The sequence below is a fragment of the Erpetoichthys calabaricus genome, chromosome 2 (genome assembly GCF_900747795.2).
Source record: "Erpetoichthys calabaricus chromosome 2, fErpCal1.3, whole genome shotgun sequence".
Classification (NCBI taxonomy): Eukaryota; Metazoa; Chordata; class Cladistia; order Polypteriformes; family Polypteridae; genus Erpetoichthys; species Erpetoichthys calabaricus.
Window position 1 is genome coordinate 50301109 of NC_041395.2, and position 25630 is coordinate 50326738.

Genomic DNA, 25630 nt, shown 5'->3' on the forward strand with positions numbered 1-25630 from the left:
ACTCAAGCTGAAGCGATCTTGGGTGCTGCAACAGGACAATGACCCAAAACACACCAGCAAATCCACCTCTGAATGGCTGAAGAAAAACAAAATGAAGACTTTGGAGTGGCCTAGTCAAAGTCCTGACCTGAATCCAATTGAGATGCTATGGCATCACCTTAAAAAGGCGGTTCATGCTAGAAAACCCTCAAATAAAGCTGAATTACAACAATTTTGCAAAGATGAGTGGGCCAAAATTCCTCCAGAGCGCTGTAAAAGACTCATTGCAAGTTATCACAAACGCTTGATTGCAGTTATTGCTGCTAAGGGTGGCCCAACCAGTTATTAGGTTCAGGGGCAATTACTTTTTCACACAGGGCCATGTAGGTTTGGATTTTTTTTTCTCCCTAAATAATAAAAACCACCATTTACAAACTGCATTTTGTGTTTACTTGTGTTATATTTGACTAATGGTTAAATGTGTTTGATGATCAGAAACATTTTGTGTGACAAACATGCAAAAGAATAAGAAATCAGGAAGGGGGCAAATAGTTTTTTTCACACAACTGTATATGTAAATATGTGAAGGAATGTGAGGAATCTTTAGTATTGAATATATTGCGACCTTCATTCTATTGTTCCTTTGGTCTGTTTTTTTTTCTACTTTTGCTCCTTTATTTTGTCCTCTAGAGCAGCATTTCATCTATCTTCCCCTTCATGCCATTCAACACTGTATGTCATCAAGACTTTTTTCCCCCTTGTTATCTTACTGATGACCTGACTTGGTGACCCAAAGATGCTAACTTTTTCTGTATTTCTCCAAACACTGACCTTTGGTTATTTATTTTTTAATCTTTCTCACCATCTTTCTCAGTATGTGTGGGGACATAAGAAACTTGGGTCCTCTTCCAGGCAAGACGGTAACAGTTCTCATTTTAACTATTTCTCTAACCATAGGGTATTTTCAAGTGAACAACAATTTTTTGTATACCTTTCCTTGACTTATGAAGGTCAACACATTTTCCTCTCATTTAAATTGTGTTATTTTCCATGTCGATGAATGATTAAGGGAATTTGTCCACTGTGTCAACTCATATTTCTACCCCAGTGAAACAGGAATTACTGCTTGAAAGTTTCTACATATTCTGATTAACTGAAAGTCAGATATAAATAAAAACTCTTCAGTTATAGTTTGTTAATATGAATTTCTTGGGCACAAATAATCTTGGCTTAAAATACATTTACATGTTTTCTGTAATTTTTTCAATTTTTCAGTGCTTGATTCACCAAAAGACGCTTTTTTTACAACCCTTTTCACTCATTTTTACCACGTGTACCAGTAATTTTGGAGGGGACTATATATTTAAATGGATGGATTGATAATGTACAGTGTGTGTGTATACACAATATACATTCATCAGTTTCATAAAACATTATTTTGAATTGTAAATAGTGTGGCCTGCAGAGGACACTCCTGCTGCCCAAACCTGACACAGACAGATGCAGGACACAAGTTCAGCACACACGCTTTTTTTCCACGCCATGTTTCCCACCTTTACAGCACAATACAGAGCACCAGACACACTTTTCTTCTTTTTCTTCTCTCTCTTCGCCTCCACTCCTCCAGCAAGCTTTGTCCACCTCATCCAGACTCTGGCTCATGGAGTAATGGCTGCTGGCTCCTTTTATACTGCACCTGGAAGTTCTCCAGGTGCTTGATGACCTTCTTCCAGCAGCGCTTCCAGGTGTGGCGGAAGTGCTGCAACCAAGGACTCAGCAGTTGTCCACGCTCCCCAGCAGGGTTGAGCTTCCATGCTCAGGGCTGCCCTGTAGTGTTCTGGGGGAGATAATGTCCTAGATAAGGTCTCTCCCTTGGTCCTTCCAGTAGAGAGGTGTCCCAGCAGGGCAAGGGCCCCTGCCGTACACCACAATAGTTACATTCTTTGTAAATATTTTTGTGATTGGGAGGGTGAAATTGGGTTTTGCACATTTGAACATGTTTGCTGTGTATTGTTCTCTCATCCCTGGGCATTCATTATTTTTTTCGTGTGAAATATTACTGAACTTATTCCTCGGCAAGAAAAATCATAAATCATAATGATGCTATATTTTGGGAAATGCTTTTTTTTTCTCTTTCTAAAGACGGTTTTAAATTTTACAATTGTTTGTGCTATAACTTGGGCATGCAGTATAATTCCTACTTCAGATATATATTTCTGAAAGAACAGGTCTGGCCTTCACTTACACATGTTGAATATGTGCTTTTCAGAAAGGCAAATTTCATGATATGCTAATTTATATGAAAACAGAAAAGGTGGTGACAGAAACTCCATAGATTATTTGCTAGCATTTCATACCTTTTTTTCCCTAGTTGCTCCCAGCCATTTGGACATGTATTCTGTGCTGTTTTTGTGGTGTTTGGAAGTATATTCCAACACTCATGACTAGAAAAGTAACATTCAGAATGCATTTTTGGTATAATGTACGTATAGTTGGAGTTTTAATGTTTATTGTGCTGTAATTTCTATTTACAACATAGTTCCTTTCTTCAGATGTATAGATTCTGAAACAGCAATGCTTGGCCTTCATTTGGACATCTAGAACTTGTGCTTTTGATAAAGCACGTTCATAATGTAGTCACTTATTTGAACACAGAAAAAGCTCAACAAAGAATCAATGTTTTTCCTCTACTTGAAATTCATAAAAATAGACATAACTATAAACATTTCAGACCCCATTTTGGTTATTTCTGATACATTGTGCATCACTTTTATGGTGTTTGGAAGCTTATTCCAACATTTATGCCAGTAAGAATAACATTTAGAATGTTTTTTTTTTTTTTGGTAAAAACTTAATTGAAGTTTGCAGCTTACTATGCTTAATATCATCTTTGTGTGGAAATATTCTGAAAGAGGAATTTGTGTGCTTCATTTTGATTTACAGAACATGTATATTAAGTACAACGAATTTGTGGCCAGTTAAATCAAAATAACAGAAAACTGACAAAATTGAGGCAGAGCTTAAAGGGTTAATTGAACAGTAATGTGTTCCACCAATCTGTATAGCTTCCTAATTCTTCATTAAAGGTTTTTACTATCTAATGTTACCTTACCCCAGACAAACCGTAAGATACATACATAATAACACACAAACATTACTTTTGGGAAACATGACAGAAAGTGGACTTGTTAGGAAATGATTATATAACAAAACACCTGTTTCTTCATTTGTCTGGCCAGTGTTCAGTTGATGGAGAATTTCAAAATGTGTTTGTTTCTATGACTTTTAAGGCAATGGTAAAATGACATAACCCTAGATGGTTTTTCTATCTGAGGCATGTGTCAGACTGAATCCTCAAGTAAAAGTAAAGGAAGTGGTGTCTTATATTTTAAATACCAACAACATTTATTTCTATAGAACATCTTCATACACATAATGAAGCTCAAAGTGCTTTACAAGATGTCAAAGAAAAGAAAAACAAGTTAAATTAGGCAAGAATAATAATGAATCAGGAATTTAAAATTACCCTAAGTTCTTGTCTATAAGCCGCGGCTTATCTAAGGAAAAAAGTTGTGAAAATGAAAAAATAGAATATCGGCTTATACATAAGTCCGGCTTATACAGTAATCCCTCCTCCATCGCGGGGGTTGCATTCCAGAGCCACCCGCGAAATTAGAAAATCTGCGAAGTAGAAACCATATGTTTATATGGTTATTTTTATATTGTCATGCTTGGGTCACAGATTTGCGCAGAAACACAGGAGGTTGTAGAGAGACAGGAACGTTATTCAAACACTGCAAACAAACATTTGTCTCTTTTTCAAAAGTTTAAACTGTGCTCCATGACAAGACAGAGATGACAGTTCTGTCTCACAATTAAAAGAGTGCAAACATATCTTCCTCTTCAAAGGTGTGTGTGTCAGGAGCACAGAATGTCACATAGATAGAGAAAACAATCTCTAGCAAACAAATCAGTGGTGCTGTTTGGCTTTTAGATATGCGAAGCACCGCGGCACAAAGCTGTTGAAGGCGGCAGCTCACACCCCCTCCGTCAGGAGCAGGAAGAGAGAGAGAGAGACAGACAGACAGAGAGAGACAGAGTTTGTTTTTCAGTCAAAAATCAATACGTGCCCTTCGAGCTTTTAAGTATGCGAAGCACTGTGCAGCATGTCTTTTCAGGAATCAGCTTTACAAAAGATAGCAACGTGAAGATAATCTTTCAGCATTTTTAGACGAGCGTCCGTATCGTCTAGGTGTGCGAACAGCCCCCCTGCTCAATCCCCATACGTCAGGATCACAGATAGTCAGCGCAAGAGAAAGAGAAAAGTAAGCAATCTAGCTTCTCAGCCATCTGCCAATAGCGTCCCTTGTATGAAATCAACTGGGCAAACCAACTGAGGAAGCATGTACCAGAAATTAAAAGACTCATTGTCCGCAGAAATCCGTGATATATATTTAAATATGCTTACATATAAAAATCACAATTTAAATGACCGCTACGCACGCGTGTTGACTCGGCGACGCCCAGAGCAGAAAGAACGCGCTCTGGCCGCTCCAACCGCGCCATGTGGGGAGTGAGAGAGACGCCAATATCTCACACTCTCTCCCCCTTTAAAGAAATTAAATGGGTGCGAGTGAGACCACTGACCTCCCTCCCTTCTATTAGTTATAGGTTATAGTACGTTCGGCTTATCCATGAGTCCGGCTTATCTATGAAACGATTTTATTTTAAAAATTCGTATGATTTTTGGTCTCCGGCTTATACATGAGTCCGGCTTATAGACAAGAACGTAGGGTAATATGTCAATACAAGCTTATTGTACTTAACACAGATGTTTTAATTAGTAGAAAAGTAGAGTCTGATATATAATATTGTATTCTAAGTCTCTAAAGATGTGTCTGATAATAGATCAAATGGCCAGGTGGACAGAAAAAAAAATACAGCTATGCTGCAGAAATGAAAATAAATCTGCAGGGGTCCCAAGGCCAAAAGGACTACCCAGGCTCAACAGTACATTCTGTCTAACATAGATGTCCTTAAGTCATTCCTCGTTATTTTTAGGCTTTGTCCCAGAGGGTTTGCAAGCAGTAGGTCTTGTGGATAGCTGGGATACATGCCCTTTATTCAAGTATCACAAGTGGATGCACAGTGCCTCAATCGGGTGATTGTAGCACAAAGTGCCACCACACAGGATCCGGAAGAGAAAGTAGACAAAAGTAGAGACAATTAATGATTGCAGATCCCTGCAGAATATGATAATTTTGTGCATGTTTACTTTATTAGGAGTACAACTAAAATGTAGCTATATAAAAGATAAATTATAAAAGTGGGTTTTTAGGAGTTTTTTTTTTTTTTTAAGTGATTCTTGGTGTTAGCCTGGAATATCTCTATCAATATAGTATTTCAGATTTTTGGTGCATAACTGCAAAAGTTGAAAAATTGTGAAGTATGTGCAGTAATGGAAATTCAGGCATGGATTTTTGCTAAAATCCCTGCATCTTAATTTGCAGATGCAGTTTGTTCCTAGAAATCTGTTTGGATCTGTTCCGATACCTATAAGACTGCTTTAGGGTGTTTTTTTTTCTTTTGTCATGTGACTTGTGGTCTGTATTCAAAGAGAGGTTAAAAATAAATATACACATGTAGACATATAAGGACACACATTTAGATAGATAGATAGATAGATAGATAGATAGATAGATAGATAGATAGATAGATAGATAGATAGATAGATAGATAGATAGATAGATGATTAATCCCAAGGGGAAATTCACATAATCAAGCAGCACCTTACTGATACAAAAAAACAATATTAAATTAAAGATTGATAATAATGCAGGTAAAAATAGACAATAACTTTATGTAATGTTAACGTTTACCCCCTGAGGTGGAATTGAAGAGTCGCATAGTTTGGGGGAGGAACGATCTTCTCAGTCTGTCAGTAGAGCAGGACAGTGACAGCAGTCTGTTGCTGAAGCTGCTCTTCTGTCTAGAGATGACACTGTTTAGTGGATACAGTGGATTTTCCATAATTGATAGGAGCCTGCTGAGCGCCTTTCGCTCTGCCACAGATGTCAAACTGTCTAGCTCCATGCCAACAATAGAGCCTTCCTTCCTCACCAGTTTGTCCAGCGTGAGGTGTCTTTCTTCTTAATGCTGCCTCCCCAGCACACCACCGCATAGAAGAGGGCGCTCGCCACAACCATCTGATAGAACATCTGCAGCATCTTATTGCAGATGTTGAAGGACGCCAACCTTCTAAGGAAGTATAACCGGCTCTGTCCTTTCTTACACAGAGCATCAATATTGGCAGTCCAGTCTAATTTAACATCCAGCTGCACTCCCAGGTATTTATAGGTCTGCACCATCTGCACACAGTCACCTCTGATGATCACGGGGTCCATGCGGGGTCTGGGCCTTCTGAAATCCACCACCAGCTCCTTGGTTTTGCTGGTGTTCGGGTGTAGGTGGTTTGAGTCGCACCATTTAACAAAGTCCTTGATTAGGTCCCTATACTCCTCCTCCTGCCCACTCCTGATGCAGCCCACGATAGCAGTGTCATCAGCGAACTTTTGCATGTGGCAGGACTCCGAGTTGTGTTGGAAGTCCGATGTATATAGGCTGAACAGGATTGGAGAAAGTACAGTCCCTTGTGGCGCTCCTGTGTTGCTGACCACAATGTCAGATGTGCAGTTCCCAAGACGCACATACTGAGGTCTGTGTTTAAGATAGTCCACGATCCATGCCACCAGTCATGAATCTACTCCCATCTCTGTCAGCTTGTCCCTAAGGAGCAGAGGTTGGATTGTGTTGAAGGAGCTAGAGAAGTCTAGAAACATAATTCTTACAGCACCACTGCCTTTGTCCAAGTGAGAGAGGGATCGATGTAGCATATTGATGATGGCATCCTCCGCTCCCTCCTTCTCCTGATATGCAAACTGCAGAGGGTCGAGGGCGTGTTGAACCTGTGGCCTCAGGTGGTGAAGCAGCAGCCTCTCCATGATCTTCATCACATGTGATGTCAGAGCAACAGGCCGGAAGTCATTTAGCTCACTAGGACGTGATACCTTTGGGACTGGGGTGATGCAAGATGTTTTCCAAAGCCTCGGGACTCTCCCCTGTTCCAGGCTCAGGTTGAATATGCGCTGTAGAGGACCCCCCAGCTCCGATGCACAGACCTTCAGCAGTCGTGGCGATACTCCATCTGGAACTGCTGCTTTGCTGGCACGAAGTCTACTCAGCTCTCTGCTCCCTTGCGCTGTTGTAATTATGGGTGGGGATGTCTCTCCTATGCTGGTATCAGCAGAAGGATGTGTGGAGGGTGCAGTACTCCGAGGTGAGAGTGAATTAGGGTGGTCAAACCTGTTAAAGAAGTTGTTCATTTGGTTTGCTCTCTTCACGTCTCTCTCGATGGTGGTACCCTGCTTCGAGCTGCAGCCAGTGATGATCTTCATCCCATCCCACACTTCCTTCATGCTGTTATTCTGCAACTTCTGCTCCAGCTTTCTCCTGTACTGCTCCTTCGCCGCCCTGAGCTGGACTCGGAGTTCCTTCTGCACGCGCTTGAGCTCATGCTGATCACCGCCTTTAAAAGCCCTCAGAATGTTCTGTTATTCAAAAGAATTAAGAAAGTCAACAATTCCCACTCTTTTTCTGTTTTCCAAAAAGAACATTCTGGGGGAAAAAAAAATCCCTGATAGGCAATAAAGACAGGTCCTCTCCTTGCTTCTGCTGTTTCATGCTGAATTAGGCAAAACACTGTTAAAATATTGATTAGCCTGTTAAATGTCTTGTGTACTCAAGTAATTAGATCAGATTTAATACCAACTAAATAATATTGCAGAGAGTATTGTATTAAACAGACATTTTGTTAATTTAATCATTGAAATATCTTAAATACAGTAATCCCTCCTCCATTGCGGGGGTTGCGTTCCAGAGCCACCCGCGAAATAAGAAAATCCGCGAAGTAGAAACCATATGTTTATATGGTTATTTTTATATTGTCATGCTTGGGTCACAGATTTGCGCAGAAACACAGGAGGTTGTAGAGAGACAGGAACGTTATTCAAACACTGCAAACAAACATTTGTCTCTTTTTCAAAAGTTTAAACTGTGCTCCATGACAAGACAGAGATGACAGTTCAGTCTCACAATTAAAAGAATGCAAACGTATCTTCCTCTTCAAAGGAGCAAACAAATCAATAGGGCTGTTTGGCTTTTAAGTATGCGAAGCACCGCGGCACAAAGCTGTTGAAGGCGGCAGCTCACACCCTCTCCGTCAGGAGCAGAGAGAGAGAGAGATAGAGAGAGACAGATAAAAAAATCAATACGTGCTTTAAAGTATGCGAAGCACCGTTCAGCATGTCGTTTCAGGAAACAGCTGCACAAAAGATAGCAACGTGAAGATAATCTTTCAGCATTTTTAGACGAATGTCCGTATCGTCTAGGTGTGCGAACAGCCCCCCTGCTCAATCCCCCTACGTCAGGATCAGAGAAAGTCAGCGCAAGAGACAGAGAAAAGTAAGCTGGGTAGCTTCTCAGCCATCTGCCAATAGCATCCCTTGTATGAAATCAACTGGGCAAACCAACTGAGGAAGCATGTACCAGAAATTAAAAGACCCATTGTCCTCAGAAACCCGCAAAGCAGCGAAAAATCCGCGATATATATTTATGCTTACATATTGAAGCCGCGAAAGGCGAAGCGCGATATAGCGAGGGATTACTGTAATAAATTGTATATTATATGAGAGTCACAATGTATAGCAAAAGCTAGAAGGAGAATTTTGTTGTAGATCTGAAGTTTATGATTGATCTCCATATCTAAAACTTGGCAAATCTTACTGAGTACTGCCAGTCCTATACACATATTTGCTTTGTACTACAGACACCCATCAGATGTTGAGTTACAGCGTGTGCCATTTATTTCAGCTTTGCAGAGTCGGGTCGGGTTGGTGAGCATGTACCACACAGCGAAACAGCTCGGGATCCTGGTTGGCAAACCCCCAGGCAGACAAGCAGTCCAGTCCCACCATCCAGAAATTACCATCTATCTACCGCAGCCAGGTGTTATATGGTTGTCCCCTTGGCCTCGTCCAGCCGCTCGGGTCCTCAACAGTGAGGATCTTGCAAGCCAGATCACACTCGGGTAACCGCGCCATATGGCCGTAGTGCCATAACTGACTTTCCGACACAATACAGGTAATGTTGCTCATTCTGGACTCCATGAGCAACAGCTTGTTTGACACAAAGTCAAACCAGCGGTAAACAAGAATTCCCCTAACAGACATACTGTAATTTATTTAATGGTACAGGAGCAAACTGTTTGTTTATGGGGTGTTTGAGGTTTGCAGCTGGGTCATTCAGTCTTCCACAGTGCAGAATCCAAGGTATCCAGCATGCTTTCCACTGTGTGTATATATTTATGATCAAGTTGATAGATTTACTTTTCTCAGTCATGTCAGTAAGTGTGGACACTGTTGAATCTTGTTAATAAGGTGGATGTCACTAAGGAACCATGAGAGATAATCACTAATGCTGACCCCATAAAACTTAAAATTGCTGATTGTATTCAATAGTAAGCCTTCATTAGTATGTGCCTCAGGATTTTGTGAAGTCTCATAAAGCTTATTTGTTTTGCTGAAGCTAAGATATAGATAGTTATTACACAATTAAATGGGAAAGTTAAGATTTTGACTGGTATTTGTTTGGAGAAGCATTTCACAACCTATTTGTGAGAAATGACATTGTGGTCATTGGGAGTACAAGTTATAAGTGAATATTTAGTGTCTAAAGAGCTAGTGATGCATGAAGAAGTACAAATTTGTGTGAATGATTTTATTTTTGAACAAGCAAAAAGAATGTTTACTTTGTTATAGTATTACGAGCACACTTCTTTTGCTCCAGGTTTACAATCATTTTCCTGTTATAAATTTAAAAAAATATTTTTTTACAATGGACTCGTCTTTACATTCTGTAGATGTAACTCTTTTTGACCATTGTGTTGTGTTTATTAGTCGGATTAGTAGCTGTTGCCATCTTAGAATTTTAATTATTTTGCACTTCATTGGTGGATAGAAATTTTACGCTTTTTAATACTCTACTATTAATTTTCCTTTCAAAATTAGTAAACAATGCTTCATGTCACCTATACACATACTTTCAAATACTTATGTACTGTTTAAACATTGGATTTGTATTTTCACCTGGGCATCCATGAATAAAATTAATTTATTTAATTAAGAAATATAGTAAAGAGACTTGAAAAAAAAATATATGTGAAAGTTAACTTTCTTTTTATTTTTAGCAAGAAATTAAAACATTATGTTTCAAGACACTGATTAAGGGTCAAAAGGTAAAAAAGTTTTCTTTTCTCACTTTGTTTTAGTTTTTTAGTCTTGAATTAAGTTCCTTTTATTGCAGATGCAAACAGACACAGCCATGTTCGACTTCTCTTACAATGACAGTTGTATTAAAAACATATATAAAGTTTATTTTTCTATAAATTCGTAAATGATTTATTTTAAATGACTAACATACATGTGTTCAGTTTGACGATATAACATAATTTAAGCTTGTCTCTTGAGTTATGTTTCCAAAGCCTAAAACAAAATGTGACCCAGATACACCCAGCTCTGTTTTACCGAAAACAAAAGGAGGAATTTTGTCAGTTTCCCCACAGAGACAAGCACATAGTTATTATAAAGATCCTTTTATCATTATGTTCCAAAAGAGAGTAAGGTTTGATACATAGTGTTTTTTTTTTTTCAAAATCATTTTGTGCCTACTAAATACCTTGCACTTCATTTGTCATTAATATGCATATATCTTTTTTTTTCTCTAGAATTAAAAGTGTTGCCTCAGAACATGAAGCAAAACTACTCCAGCATTTAAATGAAATTACACGGGCAATGCAGGATGGAAACCTAATAGATGGACATTCACCTGAAAAAGAGGCAGAAGAACTATCTTACAGTGAAGACTGGGATGGTACACAATTTTATTAATTTATGAATTTGGGCCAAACAGAATATTTTGTGGTAGAATACATGGCTCACTTGGGAGAGCCACATGAATACAGCTGCAGTGTCTCCTCCTGAAAATAATACACCTTTTTATAAGCAGATGAAGAAAGAATGTCATCATTGAATTTGAAAAAAAGGAGCAGTGAATAATAATTTAAAACTGTAGTTATTTTCAACAAAGTTTCAATTATCACTATTAGGTTTGCCAAAGAACATTTAAAGTAGTAAGCTTCTCGTTGTGCTCTTAAAGCATAGATAATTATGTCATATTTCTTCAGGTAATGACCAACAGGTATTAAAAACCTATTTATAGTTATTAAATGGCATAAGCTTTACATATTTTGCACAAAAATAAACTGGTGTTTTTATAATAGCTCAGTGGTTAGACTTTATTAATTAATTATAGCACGCCTTGTACTTCATGTGGTATATAAAACTTTAATTCTTGTTCTTGCCCTACATAATTTAATGTGCCAGCAGCTGTAAAATACTTCAGTCCAGGAAGAAAGTAGCTGGATAGATACAAATATTCAATATTATCTCTTTTAACTGTTTTATAGGGCAGAGGGTCTGAATTTCTCCTAAAACTTTGTTCCTGGTACCATTTTCCACCAAAACAAAGCTCAGCCAAACAGTACTTCCATCTCCAGACAGGCTCTGCATTATGTAACATCAGCAAAGCTTACATGTTTGTGTTAATGTCAAGAAGTTGTAATTGAACATAAATTAGTATATTTCAGGAATAGATTTCAAACTGAATATTTTAAAGTGCTATAGGACAGAAGTAGCAAGGTAAAAATTAATGTTCATCCAGATATAAATTTATGAACTAATAAATCACCAACTGGGATTCAGGCTATATGAGGCTAAAGTCAATTGAATACCTAATGTATCATTAGAACATTAGAACACTCTCTAGACGAGAACAGGCCATTCAGCCCAACAAAGTTTGCCAGTCCTATCCACTTATTTCTTCCAAAAAAAAAAATCAAGTCGAGTTTTGAAAGTCCCTAAAGTCTTATTGTCTACCACACTACTTGGTAGTTTATTCCAAGTGCCTGTCGTTCTTTGTGTAAAGAAAAATTTCCTAATGTTTGTGCGAAATTTACCCTTAACAAGTTTCCAACTGTGTCCCTGTGTTCTTGATAAACTCATTTTAAAATAATCCACTGTACTTATTCCCTTCATAATTATAAACACTTTAATCATGTCACCTCTTAATCTTGTTTTGCTTAAACTGTATAGGCTCAGCTCTTTTAATCTTTACTCATAATTCAACCCCTTTAGCCCTGGAATCAGCCTAACCGCTCTTCTCTGGACCTTTTCTAGCGCTGCTATGTCCTTTTTGTAGCCTGGAGACCAAAACTGCACACAGTACTCAAGATGAGGCCTCACCAGTGCATTATAAAGGTAGAGCATAACCTCCTTGGACTTGTACAGTAATCCCTCGCTATATCGCGCTTCGACTTTCGCGGCTTCACTCTATCGCGGATTTTATATGTAAGCATATTTAAATATATATCGCGGATTTTTTGCTGGTTCACGGATTTCTGCGAACAATGGGTCTTTTAATTTCTGGTACATGCTTCCTCAGTTGGTTTGCCCAGTTGATTTCATACAAGGGACGCTATTGGCAGATGGCTGAGAAGCTACCCAACCAGAGCGCGTATTACCTATTAAATAAAACTCCTCAAATATATTGTGAGCATGGGGGCTGTTCGCACCCCTAGAGGACACAGCCGCTCCTCAAAAAACGCTGAAAGATTACCTTCACATTGCTCTCTTCCTTGCTGGGCTTAAATGTGGCTGTTTTGTCAAGCGATATGCTTCCTGCATGGTGCTTCGCATACTTAAAAGCTTGAACGGCACGTATTGATTTTTAATTGTTTGTTTTTCTCTGTCTCTCTCTCTCACTCTCTCTGACATTCTGTGCTCCTGACTGAGGGGGTGTGAGCAGGGGGGGCTGTTCGCACCACTAGACGATACGGACGCTCCTCTAAAAAAATGCTGAAAGGCTACCTTTACATTGCTCCCTTCCTAGCAGCTGCGTTGTCCGGCGGTGCTTCGCATACTTAAAAGCCCAAACAGCCCTATTGATTTGTTTGCTTTTCTTTCTCTCTCTGACATTATCTGCTCCTGACGCGCACTCCTTTGAAGAGGAAGATATGTTTGCATTCTTTTAATTGTGAGACGGAACTGTCATCTCTGTCTTGTCATGGAGCACAGTTTAAACTTTTGAAAAAGAGACAAATGTTTGTTTGCAGTGTTTGAATAAAGTTCCTGTCTCTCTACAACCTCCTGTGTTTCTGTGCAAATCTGTGACCCAAGCATGACAATATAAAAATAACCATATAAACATATGGTTTGTACTTCGCGGATTTTCACCTTTCGTGTGGGGGGGGTGGGTCTGGAACGCAACCCCCGCGATAGAGGAGGGATTACTGTACTCCACACATTGTGTTATATAATCTAACATTCTGTTTTCCTTCTTAATGGCTTCTGAGCACTGTCGGGAAGTCGATAGCTTAGAGTCCACTATGACTCCTAAATCCTTCTCATAAGGTATATTCTCGATTTTCCAACTGCCCATTGTGTATTCAAACCCAACATTTTTACTTCCTATGTGTAATACTTTACGTTTACTGACCTTAAATTTCATCAGCCATAAATCTGCCCAAGCCTTTATGCTATCCAAGTCCTTCTGTAATGATATAACGGATTCCAAATTATCTGCTAATCCACCTATCTTGGTATCATCTGCAAACTTAACCAGCTTGTTACTTATATTCCTATCTAAATCATTTATGTATATATTAAAAATAGCAGCTGCCCTAGCACTGATCCCTGTGGAACACCACTCTTAACATCGGCCAATTCTAATGAGGTCCCTCGCACTATCACCCTCTGCTTCCTGTGTCTGCACCCATCTAAAAACATCACTCTGAACTCCCACTTCTTTTAATTTGATGCCCAACCTCTCATGTGGCACCTTATCAAATGCTTTCTGAAAGTCTAGATAAATAATATCATATGCTCCACTTCAATCGTATCCTTTTGTTGCCTCCTCATAGAATTCCAGCATGTTAGTAAAACACGACCTCCCTCTTCTGAACCCATGCTGACTGTTCAGAATAACTCCTGTTCTTGCCAGGTGTTGCTCAATCTTATCCTTAATAATTCCATTAGTTTTCCTGCGATGCATGTTAAGCTTATTGGCCTATAGTTGCTTGGATCTGCCCTGTCACCCTTCTTATATAATGGGATATTTGCCATTTTCCAGTCCTTCAGAATCTCTCCAGTGCACGGTGACTTCCCAAAAATATGTATCAAGGGTTTATATATGTACTCACTAGCCTCCTTAAGAACTTGAGGGTAAATATTATCTGGTCCTGGTGATTTGTTTGATTTCAGCTTATTTAATCTGAGCAGCACTTCTCCCTCTACAATTTACAAATCCCTCAGTACCGCCTTAGTAGTCGTGTTTACCTCTGGGAGGTTATCCACTTGCTCACTTGTAAACAGCTCAGAAAAATGTAAGTTTAGGGCATCCGCTATTTCATTGTCTGTATCTTTTAATTCCCCTTTACTATTTCTGATGCACTTGACCTCCTTCTTGGCTGTTCTTTTACTACTAAAATACTGAAAGGTCTTCTTTCAACCTTATCTGCTATATTCCTCTCCCAACTGTTTTTTAGCCTCCCTGGTATCCTCCTTAATGGTTGCTCTAATTATGTATCATTTGGTTAATATAAAATAAATACGTATTATCCGTTTCTGAGTGTAAGTTTAAGTTGGTGCATTATGGGCTATCAACATATCTTTATTCATTTTTTTTTATACTCTCCAGTAGCTTGGAGAGGTCGCTTGTTCAAAGGCATGTGTTTTATGTTACAATGCTCCTTCCTTCAAGACCCTGAAATTGTAATATCCATATAATTGGTTTCTGTAACAACCATATATGTTTGTGGTTGTTACATTTGTATAACAACCACAATTACAAACAGTAAAGCAGTAAAAGAGAAGACTGCAGTAAAATAGTCATTTGCAGTCTTGATTTCAGTCGTAAAACGTACTGAATTTTATAACATTGGCCAACATATCTTGCACAAATTGAATGACGCTATTGATTTGTTTCTAAAGTGTGCACATCTGTGTTGTTGTGTTTTAGAATAATAAGTTTACCATCTGTTATGATATACCACAATCTGGTTAAACAGGTTATTAACAAGTTCTGCAAGTTAATGGAGCTAATTTAACATTTCACATTTCTTATTGTAATAAATGCATGTGTGATGTCATTTTTCATTGATTGTAACTTTCAGACAACAATGTAAAGGCAGAACATCAAAGCCATTAAATCATTATTGTACTCTACAAATGAGATTTGCTCTTCCAAAATGAATTTCCCGAATCTTTTTTTTTTATTAAATTTATTAAAACCATGCAAACAAGTCAAACTTAACAAACTAAATTCAGTTCAGCACGCCCCCAAGAGAAAGAGAGGAAGGCCAACAGCCAGAGTGAAACTTGAGGAGCAGGAAAGAGGGAAGAGAATATCTCTTTGTGTCAATGTACAGGTTTTTATAGCTTGTATATTTGCCATCCAATAATAAAATTGAAAATTAGGTAGAGCAATGCCACCTTCTGCTCTAGGTCAGGGGTCCCCAACCCCCGGGCCGTGAGAGAACTGCCGGCAACGGAGACTCACTGAGACTTTTCAGAACGCTTGGTGGGCGGGGCTTTGCAGCGGCGCAGAGAGAGGTGAGAGAGTATTACAACAAAGTAATTTTTATGGTCCCGACAGTTTCCCATATGACACGAGTCTATAGAAATCGCGTTACTACGAAGTACATTCAGCAGATGCTTTCATTACAATGAAGTGACCTTGAAATGCCTGAGCGAATCATCCACAGAACAGTTAGATCTGTGGTCACAGCTCAGTTGTGACGTTTGCACAACGATCCCCAAACAGAAACATTGTAAAAAAAATCTCTTTCTTCGAACTTTCCTCGTACTGGTTTTTTTTTTTTTTTTTTGCTGTTTTTGTTTTCTGTGGTTTTCAGTGATACCTTTTGCTTATTGCTTGTCAACATTTGAAAAACATCCATTGGAATTTAACTCATTGTCACCCTCCTATAGAAACGGCAGACATGAAAAAAAGATAGCAGTGTTAATGTTTATGATGTGCAATCTGTTGGAATGGCAAATGCAAAGCATATGTGTTTGTTATATGCAAAAAAAGAAGAAAAATCTCGGGTTGCAAACGTATGCAAACTGCTTAATAACTTAATAATAATAGAAATGTTGTGTAAATTGTGTATAAAACTGCCCCCCAACCGGTCCATGGAAAAATTTGCATCTAATAAAGTGGTCCTTGCTGTCAAAAAGGTTGGGGACCACTGCTCTAGGTCATTGTAGGGTTGCCCTTTGGATAAGTGGATGTTTTGAATTCCAAGTAAATTAGGTTATGATAATTAATGATTTTGATAATTTCTTAAAAAATAATTTGTTAATTTATTGATCTTGACAGTGTTAATTCTCCCTGTTTTTAAGTTTTTCCATTCAGACAGCAAAATTTTGTAGAAAAAGAGCTTTATTTTTACTTGTGATGTTTACCCTTAGGTATTTAAACTGATCTGCGATGATAAAATAGAAAGTGACCAATTAATGTTGTGTGCTAGGGAGTTCACTGGAAAAACCACACTTTTATTCAAACTAATTTGAGGCCAGATATCTTTTGAAATTCTGCTAGTGCTATTAGGACTGTAGGCACAGTATTTTGTGGATCTGATATATATAGTACCATATCACATGCATATAGTGATATTTTCTGTTCAAGTTCTTCTCTGATAATCCCCTTTATCTCAGAAGCATTTTGGAAGTGAACAGCCAATGGCTCAATTGCGATTGAAAATAGTGGTGATAGGAGACATCCTTGTCTAGTATTACGTTCTAGTTTGAAGTAGTCTGAAATAATGTTGTTAATACAGACTAAAGTTTCTGGGCTATGTTAAAGTTAAAGTTTCTATGTTAATTAATGTTGTCTTATTTTAATTTCTTATTTTGTCTTTTATTTTTCTTCTCTCCATTTATGTAAAGCACTTTGAGCTACTTTTTGTATGAAAATGTGCTATATAAATAAATGTTGTTGTTGTTGTTGGGCTGTTTTACAGTAGTTTGATCAGGCCAAACTGAAATGAGTACAATGTAGTGAATAGGTAGCCCCATTCAACCATATAAAATGCTTTTTCTGTATCCTGAGATAATAAGATCTCTGGGGTGTTAGACTTTATGGGTGAATATATTCCATTAAACAAGCATCGAAGATTGGAAGTTATATTGTCTGCCTTTAATAAATATGGTTTGGTCTTGTGACATTACTGAAGGAAGAACTTTCTCAATCATTGTTTCTGGCTTCTATAAATGTTGCTAATAAAAAGGGAGCTAACTTAATTGAAATTTTTTTTTTATAAAATTTAGCAGGGTAGCCATCAGGGCCTGCTGCTTTCCCAATCTGAAGTGAATTTATAGTATCTAATAATTTTGAGAGTTTCAGAGGTGTATCCAATTCCTCTGCATTGAGAGTATCTAGTTGTTGCATCTGTAATGCATCGAAAAACACATTAGATTGTGTCTTCTTTAAACTGAGTAGAATGTAAGGACTTATAGTAGTTGTTAAATGTGTGCATTATATTTTTATGTTCAATAATTTTGTCTCAGTCTGTGTTGATAATTACTGGTGTTGCACTGCAAACTTCCTGCTTGTGGATTTGTTGAACTAAGATCTTAATAGCTTTCCCTCCGTGTTCATAGTAATGATGTCGTGATTTAAAAATGAGTTGTTCCATTTTTTTTGTTATCAGGAAGTTGACTTCTGCTTGCAAAAACTATATTTTCCTATAAATTGCCTCATATGGGACCTTAAGCGTATTCTAGATAGATGGATGGATGGATGGATGGATGGATGGATGGATGGATGGATGGATGGATGGATGGATGGATGGATAGATAGATAGATAGATAGATAGATAGATAGATAGATAGATAGATAGATAGATAGATAGATAGATAGATAGATAGATACTTTATTAATCCCCAAGGGGAAATTCACATACTCCAGTAGCAGCATACTGATAAAAACAATATTAATTAAAGAGCAATAAAAATGCAGGTATAAATGCAAGTTGGAGAGTGCAAGGCAGGTTTAATAGACAATAATCTTGTATGGTGTTAATGTTTACCTCCCAACTCCGGGTGGAATTGAAGAGTTGCATAGTGTGGGGGAGGAACGATCTCCTCAGTCTGTTAGTGGAGCAGGACATTGACAGCAGTCTGTCGCTGAAGCTGCTTCTCTGTCTGGAGATAATAATGTTCAGTGGATGCAGTGGATTCTCCATTATTGACAGGAGCCTGCTCAGCGCCTGTCGCTCTGCCACAGATGTCAAACTGTCCAGCTCCATGCCTACAATAGAGCCTTGTTCTTGATACATCACAACACTGCATTCATTCAAAATTCCCCATTGTTTTACTAACATTTTACTAATGTATCGCCACATCAGAGTCCACACATATTGTGGGGCAGTTCCTTGTTTTAATACTATTCAATGGCATCTGCTTTATAAAACATCTATATCATCCTGCTAATAATATTGTAAAATAATCAGATATTGCTTCTTAAATATGTGTGTGTTATCAATCTCCATGTAGATACCCTTTAATGGAATTGTCAGCCAAACTCATTCTCATATTGAACATTTAAGATAATATTGAATTAATCGAAAATAAAGAGTCAGCAGGAAGTCTTGTGTCTTTCTATAGTTCTTCAGTTGCTCAAATGTAGCAGTCACATTAATCAGTCTGGAAAATGTGTCCTTACAGTCCTCAGACAAAAAGCAAGCATTTTAAAACTGGGATCTAGAGCTGATGCTCGTTGACAATGATGTTGAATGAATGGAACAGAATAGAAAAAGAACTGGCCATTGTGACTGATAACGCCGCTATTAGGGAACTGTTTCAAGTCAGTTGCTTTGTGCACACGCTCACTTTTGAATCACATGTTGCTTTGAAGATTCCAACAATTGCCCGCTTGCTTTGCCGGGTGAGGCGCTTTGCAGACTTTTTCTTCCTTAGCAGTACAGCTAGCAAGATGCATGCTTAAAGAAAAGCAATGTTTATTGGACTTGCCAACACAAAACCTGTGATTGAAGCTGTCACGTGATGGAACAGAGAGTCATCTCGGCAGCTCTGCATATGGGCAGTGAGGTTGCTCCCGGTGTGACTTACACGGTGCTCAGTTGTTTCTAATGTGTTATTGTCACATAGGAATCTGCTGCCCTGGATGCTCAGCTATTCACACATCTGATTTATTTGGCAAAGATCCTGATTTCAATTATAGAGAACACACCATTTTATGTGAGATAGTAAAGTGCTTTTCCCGTAGAAAGCCTTAACAGGCGCATTAGCGTTATCTATTGGATCAGATGCCAAAAATGAAGATAATCATGCTTTACTATTGTTATTATTCTGAGTAGATACACCTTTGGCAGAAATGCCAACCTTATATCTGTTTGGCCAGTTCTCAGTAAGCTGTGCATAACACCTTTAAAATTGAAATATGTTAATTTTTATATTAAAAGTTGTGAAATATTTAAAATGTTTAGAATTTAGCCAAGAAGATTCATAGTTAGCTTTGATAAACAATGGGTAAACAAAACTTGATATTTCATCTCAGACAGAAGCAGGAGGTTGTATTGGGAAACATCTGAATCCATATATTTCCAGATTTCTCTGCTACAGCCATTGCAAAACGCTACATTTTATGCTATTAAACAACACCTACTGTATGTCGAGCAGAAATCAAATATAGTCTTCTGTTTCTGGGTAGACTCAATTTAACGGTTAACAGTCAATCCTGTATCTTCTATTCTCCAAAGGAAATGGAACAAGAGCAAAAAAGAGTATTTCTGACAATCTTTATAATATGAAATGATTGTTCTAAGGGCAGGAGTAAAATCGTGTCGAGGGCAATGCAATGAAGAATGTCAGCAATGTGCAGAAGCTGGATTTTGTCCATGTGTTTGCAAATTGTACCAGTTTTGGTACAAATTCCGCTGCTTTTTAAAAAAATTTTTTCTTTTTATCTGAATACCTTAGTAATACTTTAATCTTTTGTGCTCCTTCTGCAGGACTTTGAGTATACATCTAGTATAGTATTGAACAGAATAATAAGAATACAGTTGTGCTTGAAAGTTTGTGAACCCTTTAGAATTTTCTATATTTCTGCATAAATATGACCTAAAACATCATCAGATTTTCACTCAAGTCCTAAAAGTAGATAAAGAGAACCCAGTTAAACAAATGAGACAAAAATATTATACTTGGTCATTTAATTATTGAGGAAAATGATCGAATATTTCATATTTGTAAGTGGCAAAAGTATGTGAACCTCTAGGATTAGCAGTTAGTTTGAAGGTGAAATTCGAGTCAGGTGTTTTCAATCAATGGGATGACAATAACGTGTGAGTGGGCACCCTGTGTTATTTAAAGAACAGGGCTCTATCAATGTCTGCTCTTCACAACACATGTTTGTGGAAGTGTATCATGGCACGAACAAAGGAGATTTCTGAGGACCTCAGAAAAAGAGTTGTTGATGCTCATCAGGCTGGAAAAGGTTACAAAACCATCTCTAAAGAGTTTGGACTCCACCAATCCACAGTCAGACAAAGGAGTGGTTGACCAACAAAGATCACTCCAAGAGCAAGGCGTGTAATAGTCGGCGAGGTCACAAAGGACCCCAGGGTAACTTCTAAGCAACTGAAGGCCTCTTTCACATTGGCTAATGTTCATGTTCATGAGTCCACCATCAGGAGAACACTGAACAACAATGGTGTGCATGGCAGGGTTGCAAGGAGAAAGCCACTGCTCTCCAAAAAAAACATTGCTGCTCGTCTGCAGTTTGCTAAAGATCACGTGAACAAACCAGAAGGCTATTGGAAGAATGTTTTGTGGACGGATGAGACCAAAATAGAACTTTTTGGTTTAAATGAAAAGCGTTATGTTTGGAGAAAGGAAAACACTGCATTCCAGCATATGAATCTTATCCCATCTGTGAAACATGGTGGTGGTAGTATCATGGTTTGGGCCTGTTTTGCTGTATCTGGGCCAGGACGGCTTGCCTTCATTGATGGAACAATGAATTCTGAATTATATCAGAGAATTCTAAAGGAAAATGTAAGGACATCTGTCCATGAACTGAATCTCAAGAGAAGGTGGGTCATGCAGCAAGACAACGACCCTAAGCACACAAGTCTACCAAAGAATGGTTAAAGAAGAATAAAGTTAATGTTTTGGAATGGCCAAGTCAAAGTCCTGACCTTAATCCAATCGAAATGTTGTGGAAGGACCTGAAGCGAACAGTTAATGTGAGGAAACCCACCAACACCCCAGAGTTGAAGCTGATCTGTATGGAGGAATGGGCTCAGATTCCTCCAAGCCGGTGGGCTGGACTGATCAACAGTTACCGGAAACGTTTAGTTGCAGTTATTGCTGCAAAGGGGGGTCACACCAGATACTGAAAGCAAAGGTTCACATACTTTTGCCACTCACAAATATGTAATATTCGATCATTTTCCTTAATAAATAAATGACCAAGTATAATATTTTTGTCTTATTTGTTTAACTGGTTTCTCTTTATCTACTTTTAGGACTTGAGTGAAAATCTGATGATGTTTTAGGTCATATTTATGCAGAAATATAGAAAATTCTAAAGGGTTCACAAACTTTCAAGCTCAACTGTATATTTAGTGCTTGTAGTTCATGTATTACATAGTGTATTTTACAAAGTATACATGTAGGCGGCGGTTCATAGAACGTGGGAGTATACATTAGTAATGCACATACGTTTGTGTTTGCTTGTAGGTTAATATGTACAGGCACATAAATGTATGTGCTTCTGTATATATAAAGTTTTGATAACACTATTATGCATGTTTTGGGCATGCCCTGTCTCTTGGCATGTCATAGGACTGAGACTCTTTAATGTGTGGGTTTAGTCTCACTTGGGGAGGCTAGATGGTTGAAAAAGGGAGGGGGAGGAAGAGAAAGAAAAGTTATTACTCTGTTGTTTTTTTTTTATCCTTACAATTGTTAGGTGTCAGTTTGTTACTTAGCATACCAGTCGCTAATACCTGGCAATAAAGATACATTAATGTTAAAGCTGTAATCTGGAATAATCAATGCTTTTACTGAAGAAAATGTCTCCTAACATTCTTAAACGGCATATCTCCAAGCAATGGTTAAACTTTGCAAGTTGGAATATTCAAAGGCTACAGTCAAAACCTACAGAGAAGAATTCTTCCATCTAATAGGTGTAAAGGGTATAGGAGACTCACTTAATAAGTAAGAACTAGTTTTGACTGAAAAGAGACTGGATCAGCCAAATTTTTTATTATAGTGATGATTAAAAAACAAACAAAAAACAGAGGTGTGGGAATTTTAATCCATAAAACAATTCCACTTGCAGCAATAGACATAGTATCAAATTCTGAAGGGTGCTATGTCAAGAATGTGTGCAGTTTATTCAAACCTAAAGTAATTGTACTAAAGATATGTGCATCTATTGTGGGTGATAGAGAATTTATGCAAAATGTGTTTGTGTCAGTTCCTCACATTCATAAAATTATAATGGATGGAGATTTTAATAACTTTATAAATACAGACTTAGTTAGGTTATTAAGTACAGAAATTATAACATGTGAAACTGCAAAGACAATTACACAACTTATTACTGACCACAATCTGTTAGACCCAAAAATTTAAGAGATCCAAATTCAAAAGATAACATTAATGAATCTTTACAGTTACCATGGTTACTCAAGAACTAAATATTTCTTTATTGGTAAGTTCCTGCCCACCATCAAATTTTGTACAGCGCTGTTGTCACGCTATTTTAAGAGGACAATTTATTTCCTAGCTCTCTCAAAAAATAAACTGTAGACTAGGAAGGCATCAGAACTGATTGCAGAAATTTTTAGAATATATCATGAATATTAGATTTCCTAATGAGGTACTCTATAGGAAAAGGCTGGCTGTATAATCAGAATTTAATCTTTTGACTACAAGAGAAACTGAAGCAGTTCCAGGCCAAAAAAAACCTTGCCCTCTCTGTGCTTTGTACCTAATATAAATGTTCTTAAGTAGTTCCTTATTATTTTTTTAGGCTTCATCTTAGAGGCTTCAGTGCAGTTTTTTCTGTCCTCCCTGGTCATCGGACCTTACTTTTATTCTATGTTAATTATTGTTCTCTTATTTTAATTCTTATTTTGTCTTTTTTTTCTTTCTTCATCATGTAAAGCACTTTGAGCTACATTATTTGTATGAAAATGTGCTATATAAATAAATGTTATTGTTGTCTTGTGGCAGGATGGGGTATCTGCTTTCATTTAAACATCACAGGTGGCTGCACAGGACATTAATCAGGTGGTGAAAACAGAGACGAGTAAAGATTAATGAAGATTTCAGGTTCATTGAAGAGTATGATAATTCTGTGCATATCTAGTTTATTAAGGATAGAAGTAAAATGTAGCTATGAAAAAGCCAAATTGAAAAAGTGTGTTTCTAGGAGTTTTTTTAAAAATGATCTACAGTGTTTGCCTGGCACATCTCTATTGGTAAATTGTTTCAGATTTTTGTGAATAAGTGCAAAGGCTGCCTCACCACTTTTTTTTATACTTGGCTGTTGGAATGATAACCACACCAGTAACAGAAGATCTAAGGTTACCACTTGGAATACTACTGATTGTTCTAATTTAATTTAAAAAGTTAGATGGTTTTTTTGTGTTTGTCAGTCTTCTTTTTCTTTTCCTCTTGGGTGAGGGTTGAATCATGTTTTGTTTTTCCCTTTGTTCTTATATTTTTCTTAAAATTAATTCTAAATTGTAATATCTGTTATGTTATTGTTTGATTGAGTAGTATGCAATTGTATTGTTTTTCTTTTTGAAATTAAAATAAAAATGTAAATAAAAGTAAATAAATATTTTCATTGAAGTTTACATTTTTTTTTTGTTTTAGGCTATCCTGAGGAAACATATCCTGTATATGATGAGCCACCCTGTTGCAGAGAGAGAGATGATATAATTTCAGTAGATGGAAATGATGCAAGCCAGCCATCTGCAGAAGAACTGGCAGAACAAATAGAAGAGGAGGATTTGCTCAGACACACCAACTTTGACTTGAAAGTAAATCTACAAGAGACTTTTGACAATAGCAGAGAAGTAAAAACATTTGAAAAGGAAGCTAGCTTCTGTGAAAGAAGGGGTGTGTTCCTTTATGAAAATTCAAGTCTTGCATATAGTGAGAAGGAAGAAGATGATGAAGATGGGAGCAGCATGGATTGCCAGTCAGAAGATGACCCAGCTGTCTTAGCTGAAAATATCAGTTTCAGTTTTGATAGCCACAGTGATGATGAAAACCAGTGGTTGAATGAGTTTGATGCAGTTGATACCATCAGACAAAACAATAAAGATTTAAAAATGCCAGGTGAACCAAAACCGAGAAGTATCAGGAAGCGTAATACAAATTTAGAAAAATAAGTGTTGCATTGTTGAGTTTATACATCATACTGTGCCAGCAGAGGTATTACTCAATATACAGCATCATTTAATGGATTTTAAATTTTTTTAGTTTCCAGAGAAATTCATTTTTATTTATAAATTTACCATAATAATCAAATAGCATGATAAAATAAACATATTTAACTATATTTGATTTTCCTGAAAACTGAAAGTTGTATAATATGTGTTGTTCTCTGAAAATGAAATTTGCTATAATAAACAATGATTACTATAGGCAGGCTAGAAAATATAACATTCATCTTAAAGAAACTATTCTAATAATTTGATTTAGAATTTGGAAGGTTTTGTATTTTTTATATTTAAATAAAAAGAAAACACAAAATCATTAAATAGTATGCTCAATACTGTTTTTGGTATCTGATTTTGGGCAAGGAGCACTCTCTCTTTTTGGCAGTTTTACATAATTATCTGGCATTGACCCCCAGTATATTATCTCTAAACATAATGTTTGTGTGAAAAAAATATAAAGTAGTAATCCCAGTGTATTCCAAAACTGTGGATTTTGCACATCCCAAAGATATGCAGATTAGATTGATTCATAATTCTATATTATGAGAATACATTTTATTGAACTGGAAAAAGAAATAATCTAATCATTTTTTATGTTTAAGATTTTTTTTTACTCAAGTTTTAAAGCTGATTTTGAAATTGGAGTGAACTACATGATTATACCGTTCTCTTGTAAAATTCTAAGCGTTCCTTTGCTGATTTAAAACTTTTATCTGTGTTTTACATTTCATGTTTTTCTTTATCTATTTAATTTATTTTGTGTGTTTTGGTTAGCCGATGTTTAGAGTCCTTTTGCAAATGCTGTGATGGAGCTCTTAAATCATTTGTAATATTGACATAAAAGTTTGATTAAACTTCCATCAACCCATCCATTTTCTTTTTGTACTTGCGTATATAGTCATAATTGCCATGCAAAGCACATGTCTATATGAACAGCAAGAGAACCACTTGCCATGTTTGGCTAGCGTGGTGAGTATGTCTTATGAAGTG

General features: G+C 37.3%; 1 protein-coding gene across 1 annotated transcript in view; it reads left to right on the forward strand.

Annotated features, from left to right (window-relative positions):
• The window catches only part of ric3a (RIC3 acetylcholine receptor chaperone a), a 39771-nt gene extending 14538 nt beyond the window's left edge, over positions 1 to 25233 (forward strand). Inside the window, exons 5-6 of the mRNA XM_028793778.2 lie at positions 10820 to 10965; positions 24069 to 25233. Coding sequence (XP_028649611.1) covers positions 10820 to 10965; positions 24069 to 24589 — 667 coding nt within the window. The 3' untranslated portion in view covers positions 24590 to 25233. The remainder of the gene's footprint in view (positions 1 to 10819; positions 10966 to 24068) is intronic.
• Positions 25234 to 25630: the final 397 nt, after the last annotated feature.